The 26,135-nt window shown below is 38.2% G+C and overlaps 1 protein-coding gene across 5 annotated transcripts in view; it reads left to right on the top strand.

Moving 5' to 3' along the window:
• Window positions 1-6,504: 6,504 nt before the first annotated feature.
• Pcdh9 (protocadherin 9) overlaps window positions 6,505-26,135 on the top strand; it is an 829,840-nt gene continuing 810,209 nt past the window's right edge. For 4 of the 5 annotated variants that reach the window (XM_041673037.1, XM_041673018.1, XM_041673027.1 and 1 more), the window contains exons 1-2: window positions 6,505-7,049; window positions 8,285-11,455. In XM_041673037.1, the coding sequence (XP_041528971.1) occupies window positions 8,420-11,455 (3,036 nt within the window). In that variant the 5' untranslated portion in view covers window positions 6,505-7,049; window positions 8,285-8,419. The remainder of the gene's footprint in view (window positions 7,050-8,284; window positions 11,456-26,135) is intronic. The other variant, XM_041673012.1, reaches the window with a different exon arrangement.

Below are 26,135 nucleotides of genomic sequence, written 5' to 3'. Positions count from 1 at the left end.
GTATCAAAGTTGTATACAGATCTCGTTATTGGTTTTATGTGTGTGTATGTGTGCACATGTGCATATGTGTGTAAAGAAATCACTGTTGAGCTTCTAAAAAGAAAAATATAATGAGTGCACTTTTAAACCCTAGCATTGAAATGATGTCCAGAGGATCATGAGTTAGAGGCCAGGACAACCTGGGCTGTGGAGAAAGATTCTACCTCAGCAAAATAATTAAATGTATAAATAAATAAAAATAAGCTAAAAGGTAAAATTGCAAAATGCAAAACCAATTTTTCTGTTGCTGTTAGAAAGGCAGAGAGATCCAGGGTAGAAGCCTAAACTATAAAAAGAAAAAAAATCAGCTCATAAGATGACATAGCTATATTAGGCTTGAAATAGTATATATTCTTGTTACGATTTGTGTGTGTGTGCGTGCGCGTGTGCATGCGCACACACACACGTTTGACATAGTCTCTCTGTATAGAGCTTATTGTCCTGAAACTCACAATGTTGCCCAGGCTTGACTTAAACTCATAATACATAATACATGAGGGTTTAACTTTTTACTAGGTACTTTTTATCCAGTATGCTCCCTAAAATAGATTTTAAGTCATATAACTACATTGTATGACACAAAAATCATCTCTAGTATATTTTATAATCATATCACATTACCATCCAATTCATGTTTTTTTCCTAGTAATTATGGTATTTACCTGAAGTATTGATTTATCTATTGGAGCATTTTTATAATTTATTATCATTATTACTCGTTGTTGTTGTTTTAATTGCTGTTGTTGTAACATTCTGAAACATCAAATTTTTAATGATAAGGGACAAATATTATTTGAAATTAACCCTATTATCCTGTTACTATAACCATTAAAATTACCTTTCTTCATGCAATGACAAGTTATGTAAATTAAACAAATAGAGTGGCCATTAGGTTATAGGTATCAAACACAGGCGTTAAGGGCTGCTAAGATGGTGTTTGAATGGTTTGGAAACATAAACATTTACATTCTATCAAAAATTCCTTGGAGTACATAATTATTTTATATTTACAAAGAATAATTCCCAAGCACTTTTTCGTAACTGGATTTTCTTATGGAGTGTATTTCCTAGAGTATTTTAAATGAATATACTATATAGTACATTTTGTTTTGGCCTATTTTTATTAACTTTGGCCACACTGATTTTTTAGCTGAAGGCCTGAGAAGGTCATAGTCAGCCACTCCATCAGTGGGCCCGGTCTTCAGTAATTTGCCTGCTTTAAAAACAGCCCCCCCTCCCAGAAAGCCAAGAAATTCCACCGTGTCCTTCCTAATCCTTTACAGTATTTCACAATTTCACCTGTCATCAATATCAATGTTCTGGGCCCAAGAATTGCATACGTTAATGAGTGGCATGAATTGTGCAGGTTAAAATCTATTAACAGTAGAGTCTATGGAATGAAATTTCCTTCTTTTTCCTTCCTTTGTTCCTTCCTTCTGTCTGTCTTGACAGGCTATTCTATTAACTGTAACCCTATCTAACCTGGGACTCAAATACAGCCAGGATGTCCTTAAGCTTATGGCAGTCCTCGGGCCTCAGACTCCAGAGGCTGGAATCATAGGCAGGATTTGCAATGTCTGAACCCTTAAAATATTTAAGGGCATAAAACTACATGAAGAAGTATAGTTTTACATAAGCAGAGAGATACTGACTCAAATACCAGACAAAAATGCAGCAGTGTCTGCTGAAGGCAGGAAGGCAGGGCACGATTCATCTCCACGATGCTGCTGCTCTGTGATATGGAGATGAACCAAGACTGCAACAGTCAACAAAATACAAGGCTCTCCTGGATCACCTGGATGAAATTAGAAGAGAACCCGGTTTGAAATTTGGTTCTAAGAAACTATAAGAGGAAAACTAGGCTTATCCGCTTTGCTCTACATGAGTAAGTCTATTTATGAGCTCTTATGTAACAAACTGGGCCTCTAAAGGGAAGTCATGTGAGTATAGTTTTTAAAATAAAGTCTGAAAATGTTAAAAGAAATCATGGAGACGGACAGTAAAGTCACCCAAGATATTTGACCCAGATAAAGTGAAGCTTTATTTTCAACAATATGTGCTTATTAATGAAAACATAAAGAAAGTTAAAATCATAGTACTATGTTTTTAAGAAAGATCTTATAGATTATTTTTCCTAATTTGATTTTGGCAAATGCAGCTATTCTTAAAATTGTACTGATATCTCTCTTTTTATGTTTTATGTATCAATAAAGTTTCTTCCAAGCAACATGCATTTTTATTCACATCACTTGTGAACACGTGACTTAATAAATAGTATCCAATAGTTTAACCTAACAAATTTTAACCTCACTTCCTCATACAGAATCAAGAAAAGATCTCTATATTTTGCTTACAGTTTCACAACTTTTATAAAATTATTTAGTTTGAAACATTACATAACCTTATTATCATTAAAAAAATCTATACCTTCCTACATAGCCACTAGCTACTTCAGCCATACTGATGAAAACATGGATTATGGAAGAATTGTCTACATATAATTAAAATCCTCTATAAGCCATGAGGAAATTTGAGAGTTTAATATATATATATATATATATATATATATATATATATATTAGTTCATGCAGTTCTTCTGATAGAATAGTGGTTCTGGAAGGTGTTGATTTACACTGTAACAATGTGTAAGACACTAGACTGATTCCTACAGTCTCTGTCAGTCACGAAAACATAGTAAAGTGTTTCAAATTTAGATCAGTCATTCAAAGAGAAAAAAAGATGTCACCGTGGCTCCATGATGGTTTGATAACCTACATTAGGTCGCCTTTAGAAAGGGAGAGAAGAAATGGAAAAAAAAAAAAGAAAAGCAGAAGGAACAGGATGATAAGGACTAAGGAAGCAGAGGAATCATGCAGGAGTTCAGTGCACTTCCCCAGTTTGCACAGCCTTGGGAAGGTGCTAATTTCTTCATGTGGTGCTAAAATCTTGCATTGTCATTTTCTCAGGAGTGCTAATACATGTAGCCCTTAGCATCTTTACCACATTGCTCCCGAGCAGCACAGCGCAGCAACCTAGTCCTTCTGTGAAACTGGTACGGTGAACTGCTCTGACGTCAGGGCCCTGTGATTGAGGCACTGTCTGTTAGAGACAGTGTCACAGTTTTATTTTATTTTTAACTTCGAGTGGAACATAGAAACCTTCTTAACAAAAGTCTTGAAATCCTGGAGGAGGGCCTTTGATAATTCTTAACATCACAGTCTGGGTCTTTTATCTGAAATGTAACCGGCAGGAGAAGCCTTTATAATCTTTGTGTGAAATGTAATTTTAAAAATGCTGCGTGATAACTAGAAAATAATACACAGGAATCCAATTAAACTGAACTGCTTAATAATTCAGGTTATTATATGTCATCGCGTGGAAATTATTGTTTAATATATAAATTGCATGATGCTAGACTCGTGGAATGTGAAACAATTGCATTAACTCCACATCTGTTTCTGAGCAGATCTGAAGGCATTTCAGTCTCCAGTTAACTGGCCAGAGGTGACTTATAAGTATCCCATGACCTAGATAGCCGGGAGAAAACAGTGTGGCTCTTTACTGTTGCCCAGATGGTATAATTCTTGATGTACTAATCAGGTAGTCAGAATAAGAGCAACATGTTTTCTGGCTGTCAAAATATGCATTATCAATAATGAGTGATATTGAGTTAAAGTGATGTACTTGGAAATATACATACATATATACACTAGACTGTTTACACAGAGCAAATTAAATACATGACGATACAGTAAAATACAGCATAAAACCACAGATATTTCCTCACAAAGATTAGCAATATTCTCCTAATTTGTATTTATATAAATATATTTTAAAATAGTCTACTGTATTTGAAATTGTACAACAAATTGTGTTGTGCTTGAGGCAGAAGCCGCAAGTTAAATAGCAAAGGATTATTTAATGTATAATTTTCATTTAGGACTATTAGCAAAGTAGCATTCCTCATTGTAGAGTTTATCAGCAGAAATAGTATAAAGTAAGCCTGTACCCTCTAATATTAAGAGGTTAAGGAATTGCTTGCTTAAGGATTCCCTAAATTTAGATATCTCAAATAAATGGAAGACAAAGTGTGTGTTGAACAAGAGCTCTGTTTCTCTGTCCACATGCCTTCTTCTGGGGCTTTGACCTGAGGTTTTTATTAATTGAAGTCTTGTGGTCATGCTTCTCAAGCTGTGATTTGTTTCCTCTTCCTTAGCCTTCATCCTGATTCATATTAAGATTTCATTTTCAAGCATGGGGTATATAATGGCCTTTGCCAGCTAGGAAAGCTATCTCTTCACTGAGAGTAATATCCCTGCTTAACAATGAGGTTAAATAATTATTGTTAAGCTACGGGCTGCCACTACCTGACTTTGAAATGACTGTGGTATGATTAAAGTGTAATTGCATTGCTCATGAAATAAACTGGAAAGTGGCGGTGCTGTTGTTTATTGCGACTGGATCAGAATAGTTCAGTGCGGAAAATACGAGAGCACGAGAAGGATGTATTAGCTTTAATTTTCTGAATGGCAAATGATCATTCACTGAGGTACGATTAGAAGAAGCAACCTTTAATTTGCTAGCGTTATTGTGTGAGGATTGTGGTCTGTTGACATCTGGATACTTAGGGGTCCTTCTTTCTATAAATTTGTTCATTCTAAGCATGCAAAATAATAATTTAATACTTTTTGGTTGTGTGCAAACACCATCAGCCTATTGTCTATAAGAAAAATGTTTCACTACACAAGGGGTTGGAGAGTTTCATGGTGAACTTCTCGAGATTGCACTTTCTCTCTGACTACACACCTGAGGAAAAAGTGTTAATAAAAAGCCGGGGATTAAATTTTCATATGAGGAAATCGTGATGTTCAACAAGGCAGCTGCCAGCCAGATTATTTCTACACTATTCAGTTTGGAAGGCTTGATGAGGGACGAGTTTTCCTTTTCACTTAGTTATGTCAAAATAAATGTTCATGCTTAAAAAGAAAGTATTTTCTGTCACAAGCCAAAGATACTTCCGAATTAAAAAAAAAGAAAGAAACTTTAATACTATTACATTCTACCCAAGGTTTAAAATAAACGCCCTTTGTTCTTTCTTTAAGTTAGCAAAAGTTAACAATGCTTTAAGACTTCCTTAGGTAACATTTAGAGATCATTCAGAGGGAAAAAAAATGTTGTCGTTGAACTGATGGGGTTTTATTTCAAACTCTACTTTGGCACCTGTCTGCCGTAGGTGCAGCCAATTACACAAACCTTTCTAAATGACTTTTAAAGATGAGCGAGGAAGACAAAGACAAGGCTTTAGGGGTAATATTACAGAAATTAGGCTGACCCTTTCTGAAGTATCCCGTCCAGCCCTGGAAAGAAAATGAAAAAGAAACTTGTGAGGAAATGCTAAAAAAGCTGGCGTCAGAGACATGCCTGGCAGGGAAATGTATCCAGCAGGAAGTGCAGAGGAACAAGGAGCTTTTGCAGCTTGGCTAACAGCTGTTGGGGATTCCTTCCAGCCCATCGGAAGCAAAGTTTGCAGTTAGGTGGGCTGGGAGCAGGCTCCGTTGTAGCCTCCATTCTGGCGAGGCTAGGTTCTCAGGGTTCCCTCTGAGGCAAAAGCAGAAGGGCAGAGGCGGCCACGATCGGGCGCCGCAGCTCTACCCACTCCTGGGAAAGGAGACTTCTGGCACCACGCTCTGGCCATGGCTCTGCCCCGGGACCCCAGACGCAGCATTCATTTCCCCCAGACTGTTTCAGTGACCCAGCGCGCAGTAAATGCCCAGATTAATTTTCTTTCGATTCTCCACCGAGACTCAAATAACTATTGCCCTATCTTTAGCTCTCCGCCCTCTTCGCCCTTCCTTCAGATGCCCCTGCCAGCAAATGCCTCAATTTGCAGCACCGGGCACAGAGTCGGTTTAATGGTTTAAAAACGCTCCAGAATTTGATGGCCAGAATTCCTCACTGAGGGGTGGCTTCGGGTCTCAGCCATCTCTTCATTTTGGCCCCTCCACTTAGAAATGCATAAAAAAAAAAAAAAGCGACCTCGATGACTCTCGTCACCCCGCGGCGAGAATCTAGGTTCCCGGGTTCTGCGCCAGTACAACCGCATCCCCCTGCTCCGCAGCTGCAAGCTCTGTAGGAGCCTGAGAGCTCTCCGGAGCATCCCCCCCCTCAGCCCACCCCCGTGCTGGCCTCGGCCGGGCATGCTCAGTAAGCGTCCTGGAAGGCATCTCTCCCGGGGCCAGGATCAGTTCTCCAGGTTTTCGAGGCTGCCGAGGGACGCTGGGAGGGGGAGGCTGGAGACAGTCAGCGCCTTGTTTCGCACCCCCTCCCGCAGACTCTGCAGCCTCCCGCACTGCAAGATGCTAGCCAATCAGAACCCCGGGGCGGGGCTTCGGCCGTCACGCCCTCCCTCTGGGCTTATTGAGAGTTATATCAAGAAATTCAGTTCAGAGAGAGGAGAGAGAGGAGAGGGAGAAGGCGAGGGGGGCAGATGAGAAGGGAACGAGAAGAGTATGCGATGTAGGAGGGAGAGCCTCAGTCTCCGAAGCGCGAAAGAGCCCACGGATTAAGAATTTGTCGGGCAATTGGCAACCCGGGACAAGAGCCAGAAAAATCACCATCACCCAACTCTGGCGTTTCCTACCAGAAGTTAGAGACTTGAGCAGTACTGCCATCGGATGCAAATGGTAGGCTGGTTGTTGTGGGATATACTCCCGAGCTGAAGAAGTGCAGGTGGATGTGGTGTGTGTTAAATACCAGAAGAGCCCAGACCCAGTGGGTAATAGCAGTAGCGAGGAAATGTGGAGAGAATGACTAACGACAAATCTGTGAATTTGTTCTCGGGAGTTGCTAATTTGCCAGCCCGCAGCCACACATTTTACAAGGAGGAAACGTTTTGCTGCTTCTGAATTCTCCCCAAACTGGTGCTACCAGATGCATGGCTTTCTATGTGTTGGAACAAATCCTTCTTAAGTGCAGCCTACCGGGAAAGGGGAAAGGTTGAGACAACTAACGTAAGTGTAAAGTTTCGCATGCACAATTGGAAATGCCGTGTTTAGTTATGTCCTCGGTGTAGACGTGGGGTGTTTGTAATTGGGTAGTAGGCTGGGGCAGAGCTCACCTACGGGCTTGTATCTGCAACCCCACCTGCACCACTCTGTTGGAACTAATCGCGGGCATCAGCTACTGTGAGCCTAATGCAGATAAGATTAGAGCCTGGGAACTGACCAGTCCTACTCCAGTGGGTAGCTTTCTAGAGCCTTGCACCCATTTAAACTGCAGTTAGAGGGGCATCTGAGCGGAAGTTCTTTTACGTGTGTTACCGGGTTGCGGTATTTATGTGTAGCAAATGTTACTAACAGTATAATGAGGCATCGGGATTAAGAAACTGCATTTTATTCTTCTCTCGTATGCTCAGTAGAAAAATATTGTGCTGTTACATAGGAATGTTGGCTGTGTTTCACTTCCATCCCGGCACACTGGTTCACCTCTATGGCAAGCAATTGTCGATTATCATACGTTTTTTCAAAAGTTTTAGTGTGTTTATTTCTCGCGGTGGGGGCAATGTGGATTCATGTAGAAAGGAGGGCAGGCTCTGAGTAAGAAATGTGAAGTCTTGGTTTCGTGCTTTGAGGCAATAAGAATACGTAGTGGCCGGCGACTCCTGCTTCTGCCGCTGCAGCAGCATGTCCGGATGCTCATTTCCCAGGAAGGATGGATTAGAAGACAGTTGAAGAACTGGGAGGAAGGAAAAGCAGTCTTTTGAGAGGGAGAGATGACTCAGTGTGACAGAGAAGAAAACACATCATCTCTAACATGTGACAAAGCAGTTGGCAGCAATCAGAGCTAAATACTTGGGGTTTTTCACTTCTACCTCAGACAGCTGGGGGAGGTGGGCTAGAGACCAGGAGATGGGTAAAGCTGGGGGAGGGGAGGAGCAGAACAAGAATTCATGCTTTGAATTAAACAGTGTTCTCAAAAAAGAAAAAAGAAAAAAAAAACAGTGCGGGGGAAATCCAGGTAAAAATAGCTGCTGTCCTTAATTTCAAAAGTAGATGAATTTCATTTTCTCTGGGCAAATGCAACAAGCAAGAGATTGTCAGTGCTTTTGGGCACCGGAGTTAAGTTGCAAAGTGTGGCAGAGCGAACTGCCATGTTTACTAATATGCAGCGAGAATGTGCTTCAGTGTTTTGTGACTGTGTTTTCATTTACTGAAGAATAATATTGTCTGTACAATTGTGTTGACAGTGACTGTCTCCAAATAAGAGATGAGATGTAATGCCTCCTTCAGTCCATGCACACGTCCTCTTGCTACCCCTGCATCATCCCTCAGTGGAAACCTTTAAACTCTAAAATCCAAGGAAAGGAAAGAAATATATTATCATGGACCTGAGGGATTTTTATCTGTTGGCTGCTCTGATTGCCTGTTTAAGGCTGGATTCGGCTATAGCTCAAGAACTTATTTACACTATTAGAGAGGAATTGCCTGAAAATGTGCCCATAGGAAATATACCAAAGGACTTGAACATTTCTCACATCAATGCTGCCACAGGGACCAGTGCCAGCCTTGTCTACAGACTGGTTTCTAAAGCTGGGGATGCCCCTCTGGTGAAAGTATCCAGCAGCACTGGGGAGATTTTCACAACCTCCAATAGAATAGACAGAGAGAAACTCTGCGCCGGAGCTTCTTATGCGGAGGAGAATGAGTGTTTCTTTGAACTTGAGGTGGTGATCCTCCCCAATGACTTTTTCAGGCTGATCAAAATCAAGATCATTGTCAAGGATACCAATGATAATGCCCCCATGTTTCCGTCTCCTGTCATCAATATTTCCATTCCAGAAAACACTTTGATCAACAGCCGCTTTCCAATCCCATCAGCCACAGACCCTGACACAGGCTTCAATGGGGTGCAGCATTATGAATTGCTAAATGGGCAGAGTGTTTTTGGCCTGGATATCGTGGAAACTCCAGAGGGAGAAAAGTGGCCGCAATTGATTGTTCAGCAGAACTTGGACAGAGAACAAAAAGATACCTATGTGATGAAAATCAAAGTGGAGGATGGTGGCACTCCACAGAAATCCAGCACAGCCATACTGCAGGTCACTGTAAGTGATGTGAATGACAACAGGCCAGTGTTTAAAGAGGGTCAAGTAGAGGTGCATATTCCCGAGAATGCTCCTGTGGGGACCTCTGTGATTCAGCTCCATGCAACTGATGCAGATGTGGGCAGCAATGCTGAAATCCGGTACATTTTTGGTGCCCAGGTCGCCCCTGCAACCAAAAGACTCTTTGCTTTAAATAACACAACTGGGCTGATTACAGTTCAGAGGTCTTTAGATAGGGAAGAGACAGCCATTCACAAAGTGACGGTGTTGGCTAGTGATGGCAGTTCCACTCCTGCCAGAGCCACAGTGACCATCAATGTCACCGATGTAAATGATAACCCTCCGAACATAGACCTCAGGTACATTATAAGTCCCATCAATGGCACGGTGTATCTATCTGAGAAAGACCCAGTCAATACAAAGATTGCCCTGATTACAGTTTCAGACAAGGACACAGATGTGAATGGCAAAGTGATCTGTTTCATTGAAAGAGAGGTCCCGTTTCATCTGAAGGCAGTGTATGACAACCAGTATCTGCTAGAGACTTCTTCTCTGCTGGACTATGAGGGCACCAAAGAATTCAGCTTTAAAATCGTTGCCTCTGATTCTGGGAAGCCCAGTTTGAATCAGACTGCCCTGGTAAGGGTTAAGCTGGAGGATGAAAATGACAACCCACCAATTTTCAACCAGCCTGTAATTGAGCTGTCAGTCTCTGAAAACAACCGACGTGGGTTATACTTAACAACTATTAGTGCTACAGACGAAGACAGTGGGAAAAATGCAGACATTGTTTATCAGCTTGGACCGAATGCCTCCTTCTTTGATCTGGACAGAAAGACAGGAGTTTTGACAGCCTCTAGAGTATTTAACAGGGAGGAACAAGAGCGATTCATTTTTACAGTCACTGCCAGGGACAATGGGACCCCTCCCCTCCAAAGCCAAGCAGCAGTGATAGTTACTGTTCTGGATGAGAATGACAATAGCCCCAAGTTTACTCATAATCATTTTCAGTTTTTTGTGTCGGAGAATCTGCCAAAGTATAGTACTGTGGGAGTAATCACAGTGACAGATGAAGACGCCGGAGAGAATAAAGCTGTGACTCTTTCCATTCTAAATGACAATGAAAATTTCGTGTTGGATCCCTATTCGGGAGTCATAAAGTCAAATGTCTCCTTTGACCGAGAGCAGCAGAGTTCCTACACGTTTGATGTCAAAGCCACTGATGGAGGACAGCCACCTCGGTCCTCTACAGCGAAAGTAACCATCAATGTCATGGATGTCAATGACAACAGTCCAGTTGTCATTTCTCCACCATCCAACACCTCATTTAAGTTGGTGCCCCTCTCAGCCATTCCTGGTTCCGTGGTTGCCGAAGTTTTTGCTGTGGATATTGATACTGGCATGAATGCAGAACTTAAGTACACCATAGTGAGCGGGAACAATAAAGGATTGTTTCGGATTGATCCAGTAACGGGCAATATCACTCTAGAAGAGAAGCCAGCACCTACTGATGTGGGCCTGCACCGCCTGGTGGTCAACATAAGTGACCTGGGGTACCCTAAGGCTTTGCACACTCTCGTGCTCGTATTTCTTTATGTAAACGATACTGCTGGAAATGCCTCGTATATCTATGACTTGATCCGCAGGACTATGGAGACCCCACTGGACAGGAACATAGGAGATAGTAGCCAACCCTACCAAAACGAGGACTATCTCACCATCATGATTGCCATCGTCGCGGGGGCCATGGTGGTCATCGTTGTGATCTTTGTCACTGTTCTGGTGCGCTGTCGCCACGCGTCGAGGTTCAAAGCAGCTCAGAGGAGCAAGCAAGGTGCTGAGTGGATGTCCCCAAACCAAGAGAATAAACAAAACAAGAAAAAGAAACGGAAGAAAAGAAAGTCCCCCAAGAGTTCTCTTTTGAACTTTGTTACTATCGAAGAGTCCAAACCCGATGATGCAGTTCATGAACCTATCAATGGGACCATCAGCCTGCCTGCTGAGCTGGAGGAACAAAGTATAGGACGATTTGACTGGGGCCCCGCACCTCCGACCACCTTCAAGCCTAACAGTCCTGACCTGGCCAAGCACTACAAATCTGCCTCCCCACAGCCTGCTTTTCATCTCAAACCAGACACTCCAGTATCCGTGAAAAAGCACCATGTCATTCAGGAGCTCCCTTTGGACAACACCTTTGTTGGGGGCTGTGACACCCTTTCCAAACGCTCCTCCACTAGTTCAGATCACTTCAGTGCCTCAGAGTGCAGCTCCCAAGGAGGCTTCAAGACAAAGGGCCCCTTACACACCAGACAGGTAAACGAGCACTTTTACTGGTCTATAAGTACTGCATACAAGTGCCCAGTCAACCAGTATTAATGTGCCAGTGTCTCTTTTGTTTTGGTCTAACTTTAGCTAAGTTATAAGGAGGAAAAAAAAACTTGACCCCTTTTCTATTCCTCTGGGGCTCAGTCAAGAATTTTTAGAACAGCTTTGAAATTTCTGAGTTCTGAGGATTATTTAACCTCCCAGTTTCCTTCAAATGGCAAAAGATGAAAAGAGAAAATTATTCCAAAGTGTCCCAAGATAATGTTTGCTCAAGAAGAAAACCCATCCTGATTTGCCCAATTCTGCTCCTGGGGTTTCCAAATTGCCTGATTCAAGATTTTCACATTACCTTTTGATCTAAAATGTCACCTTCAAATATCAAGTTTAAGTGACGTTTGAAGGTCTGACACCAATTACGCTGGAGCTGTGGTTGCTAAAGGGGTTAATTTTTTTTTAGACTCTTGAAAAAAAAAGAGTAGGATATTAAATGTACATCAGCTGTGAAGCACATGACTGTCGAGTGATTGCATCTAAGCCATATAGGAAGTATAATCTTTAATTTCAAGTTATTTTATTGTACTATAGAAAATTGGGTCTTTCTTAGAAAGATTTTCAGTGTCCATAAAGGCCAAATATGAAGATGGAAAAAAGGAATGCTCTAATAATACTAATTTATAGAGGAAAAAGAAAGAATCCATTGTAAATACTTCTTCATCTTAGTAATGCATAAGTGATCTGTCATAACTCATTTTAAACTGTGAAATATGCCATATGAAGAGGGATTAAGAGGCTGAGAGACTCATATTTCAACCAAATCCAGAATTAGTTTTTCTTAGGTCTAATAATTCCTTGTTAATAAAGATTTAAATGCAGTGCTGTCTAATTTATTTCTTTGGTGCTTGTCTGTTGCCACTAAATTTGAATGTTGATAATAGCCTGTAGATGGCACTAGGGTATCATGTCCCTTGTGCTGGCCAGGTGCCAATCCTGCAGGAGCTAGGAGAAAGGGGGGAGGGAAGGATCAAGCTGGTAGTACAGCCAAAGATACCTTTTATTTAATGATAGTTCCTCTGTAGCAACTAGCATTTAAGTTCATTTGCTTGCTCTGTAGTGAGTTCCCCTCAGCATGTCAGCTTTCTAGGATTTTGGAAGTCAAGCTCTATCTGTTGTTAGGGGTCCACCTCTGCTGGTGGCCCATCCACCACACTGCTAACTCTTAGGAACATAGGTCTCAGAAAATGAAGTGAAACAAAATTCACTTGCATAATTATCTTGGCAGTTAATGGTGAGTCTTTGGAAAGTCAAGAGGGCTTTTTGTTGTTGTTACTGTTGTTGTTGCTTTGTTTATTTTTTTCTAAAGTTGTGGTAGAGTAGTGTATCTTATGGAAACTGTTTCCCCTTTTAGATTTAGTAGCTGCTTTGTAATGACGCTGAGACTTCATGACAATAAGGTATCATGAAAATGATTTTGTCAATGAATCACACAGGTCCTTCCTCCATGAATATTAAGTATAATGCCTATGATTATGAAAATAAAATCTTCATTTGAAATATTAAATACATAAAGCGTTGTAGACTCAAATATGCTTAAAGCTGAAATGCACAGGATATAATAACCTAAAATGACAAAATCAGTTTTGAAGTACCAGAGGAGTCTATTAGATAATTAGAAATATATGGAAGTCAGAAGCACAGCTTGGTTTTATGCTAATCTTATTAGCATTTGAAAAAAAAAAGTGGCGCTTTAAAATTTGGAAATCATCTAAAGATATCAAAGTTTTTAAAAATTGTTAAATAGTTTATTATGGTAAGAAAAATAACTAATAAAACTAAATGCTCTTAAGAAGTTGCTATTTCAATGAAGAAAAGAACAAAAGTTTGATTTTTACTTTATTAAAATCTATACTGTGTATTTTTGGTAGGATTTTTTTTATCATTACCTGAAAAAAGAAAAACAAACTAGTGTGACCTGAAACTTTTCATATGAGATGAGAAACTGGTTTCCCATGGAGAATTACCCATCTATTTCCTAGCATTATCCGTTCTTTCGTGTCAGGGCCGTGGGCGTTGCTCGTTAGGTATAGGCTGATATCCTCTGATTTTCCAAAACTTAGTGAACTTAAATGTTATACAAAGGCATAAATGCCAGTCAGATGTGTTTCAACAAAGCTTTGGAAATATCTGATGAAACTTCATTTATCATAAGAAAACATTTGTTTATATGCCATGAACTTGCTCTGAGGATGCTGAGCAACTCCCTAACTGAAATGACAGTATATTCCAGACATACCTTTTAACCATGAGGTATTTTGGAGCTTTCTTGTACACATTCTGATATTGAAAACTAGTGCGAAATCTCCCACAATAAAGAGCAGTTAAAGTGATAATGCTGATATGTTTTAGCTACTTTCAAAATAAAAAATAAAAATGTAATAATCATACTGGAGAATTAAATCTTGGAAGTAAGGAGGTAGGGAATTGCAGCATACCAAGGCATAGATACAATCTTAAGGGGGAAGGGCTATTTCCTATGGTGAAAAACATAAATTATAAATAGCTTCTCAAAATTGTGTTCGCTGAACTCTATAATAGCTCTCTAAGAGGTTTTGATAATCTAGAACCAATAGGTGTTTTTGTTTCTTTTTAACTCCTCTGTTTCAACTAGAAACCTTTATACAAACTAGAGTTCCACGGTTTATGACTTTGGAAATATAAATTTTATTGCTACAAATTCTGTCAAGTAAATTTTTAGACTAATACATAGTATGTGAAAATTTTTTTTAGTAAAGTAGGCACGATTGCCTTTAACAGGACTCCTTTTTACTTTATGGTGCTAACTGAAGTGTGGTACATGCAAGAATCTTAAATAAAAGTTTAACTAATTTAAGTCCCTCTACTTTGTATTGTCTATATGAACGTGCATTCTGGTTTTTGCATCCTGATCTGGTCTGTTGGGCAGAGACCCCAGTTTGTCTGACACATTCTTCCTTGCTATTTCCCTCGGTGTTTCCAAGTGACGCATGAGGTCATCGCAATTTCCATCCCTCTATTGACTCTATCTTACTAAGCCTTTTTTAAATTTCAGGGTAACAACCCTATCATTTCAATTTCAGAATAGCAACTCTATCACTTAATAATTTTAGAAGTATCCTCTGTGTTTCCCAGACTGACAATGTGCAGTTTTAGGCACAGGATTTTGTCTTCATCACTTCTCAGTTAAGGATCAAAACACAATTCCCTGCTGCAGTGTCAACACAGCAAATTTCACCTGGTTGCTTCACAATAAAGTTCCTCGTGCTTTTGTCTAAAAGCAGAAGGGGAGCAGAAGGGGAGCTTCCATTGACATAGGAGAGTTTAAAATATAGATTTTCAGATTGACATATGTCTCAGAAATAGTGCATTCTCTCTTGAAACAGGGTTTGGGATTCTTCTAGACCAATTCTGATGCATTGCTACTGGATCAGACCTGGAAAGGGAACCAGCTAACAGTTTCCTATGTGATAGTGCATTCTTCTCCTGCTAAGTTCCATTCTTGGAGATCCAGCCTTAACATATTAGAACAAGAAATGCCCTCCCTTTCCTCTCATACCATCGTATCCAACAGTCCTGTTTCAGAACATGTCAACTGTTCCCATTTATTGACAGCTGTTTTATTGTAGCTGGAGGCTTTATAGTAAGCTGTTTATTGCTGCTTCCTAACTTGGTTGACAGCATTTGGGGAATTAATTTTCTTGGTCCCATGTGCTTTGTTTTCTCCAGCAGGAGTTTGGGAATAAAGGAAAATGTAAACATAAAGAACAGTGCTCTATTTACATTTGACAAGTTCTTCAAGTCATCAAACAGTCTGTAAGAGCTCCACCAGAGTTTAGTTCTGGGTAAACAGGCATGTTTAATTTCCTAAGTGAGATGTTCATTTTCCAGCTTAAACATCCCCACTTTAACTGTTATGCTTTAAAGTATTTGCTCAGATGCACATAGATTGAAGAATTTATACATCGAGAATGTGTAGACACGCTGTACTCAAGTGGGTGTGTGTGCTTTTACAGTTGCAAAGGGAATTGCTTCAATTCCCAATCATTTAGAGATAGCGTATTACTTTTGTGATTACTTTTCATTTTTGAGTAATCCACCACAATCAGCGCTGCAACGTTATTATGACATGTGGAACACAGAAGACGGTGACAGTACTGATGTTTAGAATATTTAGAAAGACACAAATGCAATTGAGAGTCTAGTGTGAGGCCTGCCCAAACTTCAGCACGTTTCCAGCTACTGTATTTTAGAACACAGAAGCAGTCGTCACTGGATAGGAGGTGCATCATGAAACATTGTCTCTACTTCCAAATCAAATGATTTTGAAAATTGTGACTTTTAATGCTGTAGCTTCTCCCTTTATTACTTCCTTTGGTTGTGATGTCAGTTTTCATATTTAGGAAGCAAAAGAAAACCCCCTTGGAGACTGACTCAGACTTCTAAGATGAAGATGAGTTATTCACGGTGGTTACATTTGCTCTTGGATTTTTAACAGGGACGTTTGATGTTTTGTTTGTGGTTTGGTTTTTTATCCACTTGATATTCCTATGAAGGTCAGAATATATTGTTTCATTCATCTCTAATAAGCTTAAGGAAAAAAAAATGTCATTGTATTAAACAGGCTTTGTTAGGGTATGACTACATACAGAATGTTTATGAGAAGGCAGGAAATTAATCTAGATAAAATAATCTACTGTCCCATTTTCTAAATTTAATACAATTATAACACCAGAACTGTGCTTTCCTTTTTCTCATGGTCTGACTAGTCATGCCTATATTATGACAGAACAGGTATTGGCTGATTAAAATTACCTTGCCTGCCTGGGGATAGAGTTCAGTGAGAGATCACTGGCCTGAAGTGTGCAATGCTCATATTATACCACTGCAAAAAGAAAAAGGGAATAATCTTGCATTTTTCAATGGTGACAATATTCCATTTTATTTTGAAATGTGAATACCCTTTCTGTTTAATTGCAAACTATAATTTACTTGTTAGCATAGCATAAATTAAAAGTCATAAAATAGAAAGACAAGATGGAGTGAAAGAACTCAGATTTAGAATGAGATTTCTTCACAATCCATTGTGACTTATATCAGATCTGTAATTACGCCCTAACTAGTACAAATGACATTTTAATGCATTATTGCTCGGATACACTGTTTTGTAGATGAAGGTATGAGAGCCATGTGTTTAGATCATATTTCTGTATAAGTGCAGTTTCTGCAATTACTTTTACTCTCCACAGTCTTCATTTTCTAAGTTCTTTGGTTAGAGGACACTGATCGTTTTATTTATCAGGCGCCCAAAGCTTAACCTTGTATTTTTCCATCTGTCTAAGGGTACATGTTTGTGCAGCATTGGGCTCCATTTCCCAATTTGATGTTTCTGTTTCGGCTTAGCTAGAGATAAAGGCTTAGAGTTTGTGTATTTGTGAACAAAACAGAATAAAACAAGGCCAAATCTAGTGAGCTGTTTACTGCTTCCACTTAAAATCCTTGAAGTGTAAGCCTGTATGCATGTAATCGGGTATTTGTGCCTGGTGTGCTATATTCATAAATTGCATTCTTAATAATATTAGTCATTCAGATAGTGTCTCACACATTAGCTTCTTTGGGAAAAATAATTGTAAATTGTGGGATTTTTATTTCTTACCATTCATTTTCTCAATTTGTGCATACCATAGTCCTTAAGTTTGACAGTGAGGATTTGGGACTGCAAACCAAGAAAGGACGATCAGGTTCGCGCAGGTACTGAAGTCTGAGGTTCTAAGTAGTAATGCTACAAAATTGAGAACTTTTAAGTGAGATCATCCCTGAAAAACAAATACCACTGTTGCAGTCAATGTAGGTAAAGTGTAGAAATATGATCTCGCATGTTTATAAGGAGGTATACACTCTCCAGTGTTTAAGATTTCATCAGTTAGTTCAGATAACTGCTCAATCTGTCAAACATTTCATTTGGAAACGAACACTTGCCTTTTTGCCTTTGTTTGATACAAACCTATCGGTCTGTCAGTCATCAGAAACATAGAACTTGAAAGATACATTACCATGATTGACATTTCGCTTTAGACTTATATTTCCTTTTTCCATAAGCCAAGATTCATTAAAATTTGAAATCCCTATGTGAGTTAAACAACTATCTTTCTTTTAATAGTAAAGTGTTATGACTGAAATAAAGTGGATAAAAAAGTCCAATTTTTAATTTTTCACATATATTTTATCTTATAATCAGTGTTTCCTCTATAGATAAGAATGGTGGCAGAATTAGTGAAGCTTTCTCAGCTATAGTATAGAATTCTCAAAAAGTCAGAACCCCTAAGCACTCATTAGGGACCCATTTTTACATGTATATACAGTAAGACCTGTGAAAACATTTTCTGATCATCTTTACCAGTACACAAGCATGTATTGCATTGAGAATGATGTACCTGGAGCAACATATAAGAGCAGTGAAGATGTAAATTTAGGCAGGATCAGAAAGCACATCTGAGTGTTTCTTATTCATTTTATACAGATTATTCCAGCATATGGGATGAAAGAAACATACCTGTTCTTAACTGGACATTGTTACATGCTACATGACATGTGTAAGCTTTTAATTATATGAGCTAGACTGGAGACAAGACTGTTAATTTTGTCAATTTTTTTCTTGCTTGTGTAATATCTTCCATTTAACACACTTTCACAGTTTTGGCTATCGAACCATCTTTACATTTTGGTAATGCGAAGCCTTGCTAATATCCAGTTCCAAGCCTTTTTCAATCTCTCAGCAGTTGCTTAAGAAATTCTCTAATCCCTTGTGGAATATTAAGGATGTGATGGGTGGCAGGGATCTTTAAGCTTTACTGCACGGTATGAAGAATTGTTACTGAGTTGTTGTTTGCACACATCTCTCCCCCTGCTAGTTACTTTGCCTCTTTTTCTTCCCTTCCTCATCTTTAGTTTTCATCCTGAGAGTATTTATTTTAGTCGGAAATAAGCTTGCCAGTGATAGAAGTTTGGGATTCACCTCCAGATGAATGCCATCACAGACAAGGAAGCTCCGGCACATTTTGCATAGATCTGTATGAACACAGTGAACCCTTCATAAGCTCTTAGATTGCAGGAAATCGGTGCTGGAAATTAAGTGGGGTTTTAAAGATTTGCAAAGTAGAGAGCTTTGTATAATGCTGGAATTGCAGGTGCCTATTAAATATGAAGTAAAGGCTTTGTAATACAACCAGCTAACACGCTTCCCTCCACATTGGAGTGATTTACAGCCTAGGGAATTAGATTTGCCTCATTTTTTTCCAAATGCAGACACATTGGATATATTCAAAAGAATGAAAATATTAGCAAGATGCCTTAGAATGGGGTTTTATTTTTCAATTTGATGGTTCTGATCCTGAAGAACAGATGATGCTGGGGTGCTAATGTTTTCTCAGAGGTATCTCTGCTGTCTATGACTTGGGGCTTCACCTCTCCTGAGAAAGCAAGCACCTTCAGTTTTTGAACAGAATCTCCTTTTAATGTAAAAACAAATGAAAGCCCTAGGTATCTTGAATTATTTCTCAAACTCTGTGTAGGATTTTTCTGGCTCATTTGTAAATAGTGTATATTTTTAGCATGTTTTTATAGTCCAGACATATTTGGGTTTCGTTATATTTACCTTCATGATAGTGTTGAGCAGGTGTCCAGAAGTTATCTAATGCTTGATGTTGCAAACTAGCTTGCTTACATGTAAATTGGTGGAAATAGTCTTGCATATTTAAAAAATAATTACAAATATGTGTCTACTTTATCTTTTTGCCTCCATAATTGTGTAACCCACAACAGGAACAGGGCAAAGTGCTGTTTCTGTTCATCATAGATGATTGGTTTGGAAAACAAAAGACTGGCAATCACAATTCAGAGAATGAGATTTTTAGGTTTTTTCCCCCCATTTCCTCATTAAACAAACATCAATAAGGAGGAAATGGAAACAGAAGGCATTATGCAATTAAGCTGTAGCTTTCAAAGGAAGAAAATGTCTTCTGCTGACAGTAGTTCTGTAGTAGATCTTTTCTGAGAAAAAGAGAAACTGGTGCTTTTTTGGATTCCGAGGATACGGCCAATCTGTGCCTCTGTGTGATAACAGCTGCATGCTGAGGAATTTCAAACACTCAGCTACACAGGATTCTGCAGGAAACTTTGTAGATGGGGCAAGTGACAAATGGAGACAAAATGGAGTGAGCTCTGAGATGTGAGTTGATGCCCTCCTGGGTCATATATTCATGTCATTGAACCAATTTTCACATTGCAAGTCCTGAGTCACAATGGCCTTTCCTCCACATCAGCTGTGAACGCACCTGTGCCAGCAACTCTTCCTTGCTCTGTGTCTCGTTATTCACTAGCTGGGAGATATTCAAGTGCGTCACTTAGTGTACATCCAGCCTTTTAGTTTCTCAGTCGATTTTAGATGGCGTATATTGTTTCCATAGCTCTCTTTACCATAAACAGGTTAGTACGAGTACACACACACACACACACACACACACACACACACACACAGGCGTGCACACACAAAAGGAGTTAGTATCTTGATGATATCTTGGAAGTATGAAATAAACATAATCTTGCTTTTTTTTCTTAGAAATACCAGACACACCCTCTATTCTGCGTTTACTTTTCATTCACCACTGTTAAAATTCACCTTTCCTCATTCTCGCCTTTGCCAATGATAAGAAATACTATTTTGTTTATGATACCAAGATTAAAAATGTTTGGTCCCAACATATTCAAATTTCTTGAATGAAAGATTATAGAATTTATATGAAAATTGCCCATATTTTTGCTCCAAAATAAAAAATAAGTATGAAAATTACTTTGCAATCCAATAAAATTAATGGCAATCTTAAGGTTATTTTGGAATGATATGAACTCAGTCATTTCACTCTACGTCTTCACAGTAAAATCTTTTTCTGTGAAAGCAGTGACAGCAAAATATATTAATTCTGACACCTAAAGTCTCTATTTTAGACAATTAAATTCTGCTTTAGGTAAGGGTTATTGACATTTGGGTAGGGCTAGGAGCAGTGATCCTCAAGACCATCTGTTACTGGCGGGACTGTGCATCCTCTCCAGCTGAAAGAGGGCCAACCCAGGTGACTAGTTAGTATGGTCCAAAACGTAGCCCTGCTTTCAGTCTCAAATGTCAATGCAGAGAGTTTGCATACTGGGGCATTAGTGTTTACAGTATAATAGTTAAGGTGATTTCCTCAAACTGGGGCATTAGTGTTTACAGTATAATAGTTAAGGTGATTTCCTCAAAGTGAGAAATCATCTTACTTGAATTTCCATTCCTCTACATGAACTTGGAGAAGTGGTGAGAAGATGAACTGAGTAGCCATTCAGTAAATGATGATCTAGATCTCTCTAATCTTGTAATTAAGCTTTATGTTGGTGTCATTCTTTTTTTATTTTTTTTTATTAAAAAATTCTGCCTCCTCCCCGCCTCCCATTCTTTCCATTTATTTTTTTTTTGTCTACAGAGATCATTTAAAGACTTCTTATTAAGTTATATTTCCTGCTATTTATACACATTTGTTTCCCATTTTGATTTCTTATTTATTTGTCACCTGGTCTGTCCATTCAGTCATGGATCTAATACAGGATGGGAAAGGTGAAAAATGTTAATTAGGATCACTATTCCTCTCTTCAAGTCTTGGCATCTGTAGTAGGTAGTTTTCTCTTCTCACTGATGTAACAAAACATGAGCAAAATCAAATTAAAGCAGAAAGCAAAAGGTTGTGTAGGTCCAGAGGTTGAGGGTACTGTCTGTCATAATAGGGGAGGCGTGACTGCAGGAGCATGAAACAATGCTGGTCAAATTACATCTTCAGTCAAGGTGTATAGAGAAATAGATGCTTGTGTTCAGCATGCTTCTTCCTCTTTATTCAACCTGGGATTCCAGTCTATATGATGGCTTCATCCAAATTTAGAATAAGTCACTTTCCCTAATTTAGAAACACACTCAAAGGCATTTCTCCTTGGCATGTCTAGATTCTAAAAGATTGGCAATATGTATTAACCATAACAATATTTAAATTGAATAGTTTGTGAGAGCTTTCTTAAAAATATCATGATTAATTCATTTTTTGTTATATGTTTGAGAGACATACTTTGAAAGCAAAGAGACAAAGGTATCATGCAAGATTCTTAATGCACTCTTTAATAAAGTAGAAAGTCATTTAGAATCTAGGATATGTTATAAAAAAGAAGCAAAATAATAATTGAATAGTGATTAATGCAGTGTCTGGTTACTATATTAACTTCAGAAAGATAAATTTAGTGTCTATTAGAACTCAGAGGATTCTCACATGCTCAAGCTTCAAACGTGCCTTTGAGATGATTTGACCTATTTAATTCATTTCCCGGCTAAGAAATTGCAAACCATAGAAATAAATTGATATTTGAAGCAGCAGAAATGACTGGGTTAACTACTACATGAAAACATTGTGATAATTAATAACACATTGCATCACCTAGAAGACAGTAGAGATAGGCCTTTGATTTCCTTGTCTGTGCCGTGTACGAACCCACATTTAATATAGAAATGGTTCTGAAGTTAAGTATGCAGATATCAACCAGGTCTGGAGTACATTCTTCAGACATGCCAAATCTTTCTTCCACCTCTTCTGTCTAAGAATATTAGCCCTGTTCTGATAGAAGTACTCAATTCTTTTAATAGATGGTTGCTCTTTTAATTTTGCTTATAATTTTTTGTTTTAATCTATTTTTTAAAAATTTTCTGTAGGGAAGACTTTGAATTAATCTACTCTTAACTTGCCATCATTTTTATTATTAGAAGTTCGAAGAAGTTGGCCTATAACTTTATCAGAATACAATACATAAAATGCTTTGCTTTGATCTTAGTCCTCATTATTTTGTCTGTGAAATTACTTCACCTTTCATTTTATATTACTTTACTTCTTTCAACTGTCTGCCACATTTCAAATGATTCTGATCCTCTTAGTATTTGCTATTAATGTAGTTCTTTGTCTGTTGCCCATAGGAGCAGCACCCATCTGGGGATTTTCACCTTACATATCACTCCTATTACAAAACAACATATAAAAGCAAATCTGTTGCACAGTCAGTACTCAACACAGCTGGAATCATTTGAAACCTGCTGGTTCATGCTTCCAATTATTCCACAGACTAGAAAGCATCACTGTTGAAGTATCAGCATTCACTGTGTAATCAAACTAGTTCAAATGACTGAGAATATATGGATCATATTTCCAGAATTTGCCAAAATGAGGATAGGAGTATTATATCGAACAGATTTTTCCTTTTGTTGTTTTTATTTTAAGATAATGTATACTTAAGAGGAAGTAACTGACAACCTAGTAGATAAAATTTTGCACTCTGTGTGTGGATGGCATAAATATTAATAAAGACAATATGCAAAGATATAACACAATAGGATTTTACCCAAAGATACAATTTCTTAATTTTATTGGGCTAAAGTAATTTCCTTTTTCTAGAGTAGCTAAAAGCATCATAATAAAACTGCTGATTTGAAGTTGAAGCACAATACAGTGGAGATTTGTAACTAATTAGCTCTACCAACCAAATAAGAAGTTAATATAGCCAAATTTCAGCTGATTTCTCTGTGACTTTATTTGTTAAAACAATTGTTTTAACATCATAATGTCTTTCAGGACCTTAAGGAAAAATTCACACAGTTTGTGATTTGACTTCAGTTTATTTGCAATTTCCTATAAGTCAATGCCACATAAGGACTTTAAAGCAAGACAAACAATAAGAGTAATTGTTAACCATTTTTGTACCAGTTCAACAAAACACATAAATCATGGACAAATAGCATCACTTCATTTGGACTTGAAGTTTCATACTCACTCATGCGTTCCCGGTTCTATGGTCATTTTTTCAGATCCCACACGTGATGAAGTTATTTCAAGTCTACCTATGTCATATAATAGTTGTCTAAAAAATTCTACTCCATCCTGCCACATAGAAGAGCACAGAAGCACTTAGTCAAAGGATAATATCAGATACTGTAAATGGTAAAATAGGATTCAAGGCATTTGATCAATTCTTTTATTTGAAATTAAAAGCATGATGTCATTCAGTAAATAGCTATTGTGCACTATATATGTGTTACATATAGCACCATATATAACCCTGTGCTTGCCAAACATAGCTAAATGGCAAATAGGTCGGTCAGATTCATGTTGTCCACATTAATGATGTCATTTCTCCACTACTCATAGTGGGTTCCAGAAATCTTACTTGATTTCTCTGCTACATAATGATCACAAATTTGGTCTACCAAGAGACTCAGTGGATTTTCCCAACAAGCAATGGGAATAGCTTTTATTTTTGTCTCCTAAATACTTATTGGGTAATCTAACTGTAAGCATTATTTACCTTTTTCAACAGGTTAGTCAACTGTATTTTATTTTACAATTTTACACACACACACACACACACACACACACACACACACAAACTAATTTCAGATTTATGTCTCCTGGTCATGTAGTGTCATGATGTTTTATATAGGAATAAGAAGCTTTCTGCTTCCAAACACCTGCTGTGTGATGCACTGATCGACTGATCCAATGATGCACACACATGCTCAAACACACACACACACATCCTTTTTAGTTATTATTAATTCTGTAAATATACAGATATTTTGTAAGTCTCAACTGAGTTTCAGAAGTGGTGTTAGACAATATTTTTTTTTAATTCATGGCATTGTCTTAAAGATCTCAGTGGGTTTTAATCACAAAACTTCCTTACATAAAATGAGTACTAAATCAGTTTTAAAACGATGTCATTTTTCTAAAATATATTTTTGAATTCTCACTAAAAAATGCTCTAGGCAATCTGATCTTTGAAGGAGACAATACAATTTTAAGATGTATTGCTCAAATTATAGGAATGTTAGGTTTAAATTTATTGTTTAGTTAATTTGCAAAGACATATGCTCCTTTATCCCTAAAGGCCACATTCTTCTATGGGCCAGGGTGTTCATTCAAGCTGAACATAGCGGACAATGAGGACTACTGAGAACTCAAGAACAATCGCAGTTGGTTTTTGATCCTACTGCACGTACTGGCTTTGGGGGAGCCTAGGCAGTTTGGATGCTCACCTTACTGGACCTGGATAGAGGTGGGCAGTCCTTGGGCTTCCCACAGGTCAGGGAACCCTGATTGCTCTTTGAGTAGATGAGGGAGGGGGACTTGACCGGGGGAGGGGGAGGGAAATGGGAAGCGGTTGTGGGGAGGAGGCAGAAATCCTTAATAAATAAATAAATTTAAATAAATAAATAAATAAATAATATCCCTGCCCCCCCCCCAAATAAAAAAGAAAGAAAGTAAGAGTGCAGATTTTCAATTGTCTAAGACTAGTCAATGGACTAAAAGTTACATAAAATCTATGGTATGTGTTGGAGATTTCAAGCAGTGACCCAATTCACATTGTAGTGGTGTCTTTGAAAAGCCTGTTTTACGTCACACAGAAGAATGTTGCAGCCTTCACCTTTGGAAGAACATACATTCAACATAGACATTGAATACAGACGTCAAACTCTGTATGGTATATATGTTTGGTCTAATTGGCTTTTTCTTCCAGATGGTTGTCATCTGGGCAAATCCATTTTCTGATGAATATTTAATGCAATATTTCAGGGAATCAATTCCATACCATGAATGTTAAAACTAAGGGGGCCTTCGTTATATATGTTTTCTTCTAAAGTTGAAAACATTCGTACCCTTAAAATTTGTTTCTCTGCCATCACAGAAGGAAATGTCACAGCTGGGTTTCACATTTGGGCAAGGCTGGCTGTTATTTTTAACTCATTCATTTCTAAGATACCAGGTTACATAAGGATACATGTCCTTATGTAAGGAAGACTTTCCAAAATTATAGTTATCATTTCAGTGAAAATCTTTGGTTTCTGAAAAGTAACGCATACAGGTCCCCACCTGCACATTCTTGTGCAAATGTGTTTGAAAAAACAAACCTTGACTGCCAGCAAATGTTCCTTTTTAATTGCAATTAGACTTCTCTGATAACCACCAAGCTGGTGCCTAACTCTAAAAGGATCTTTCCAACTGTTCTGTGGCTGCTTAAGCAACTATCACCAAGTAATTACTATAATTAAATGAACTACAAAATTGAAACCTGTTAAAATATGCAGAGCTCAGGAATAAAATGTAAAACACACTTGTTAATTAAATACATTAATTGAAATATAAATAAGTTTTTGGATATCATAAATGAGTTAGTATGAGCAGTCATATGAAAACATGTACTTCACTTTTTATTAATATGAAAATATTGACAGTTTAGTAAGCTAATTTAGAACCAAGAAACAGGGTGGTATAAGCTTAATATAAGGGTACATCTAAACAGAAGTTGGCATGCAAACCACATGTGTGGCCCTGCCTATCATAACCTATTTCTAGAAATAACTAGGCATATACCAATTGCACAACTGAATACATTGCCCATCAATTTTGTGTTTTTGTATGTTTTCAATTCCTTTTTATGCTTCTTCTCAGTGACTATATCACACTGCTAAATAAATGGTTATTGAATTCATATTTATATTTGTATGTCTTTTAAATTTTATTAT

The sequence above is a fragment of the Microtus oregoni genome, unplaced genomic scaffold, assembly GCF_018167655.1.
Source record: "Microtus oregoni isolate MIOR12 unplaced genomic scaffold, Mior012 000001F_ref0000356, whole genome shotgun sequence".
NCBI classification, from domain to species: Eukaryota; Metazoa; Chordata; class Mammalia; order Rodentia; family Cricetidae; genus Microtus; species Microtus oregoni.
This window is presented reverse-complemented; position numbering and strand designations above follow the sequence as displayed.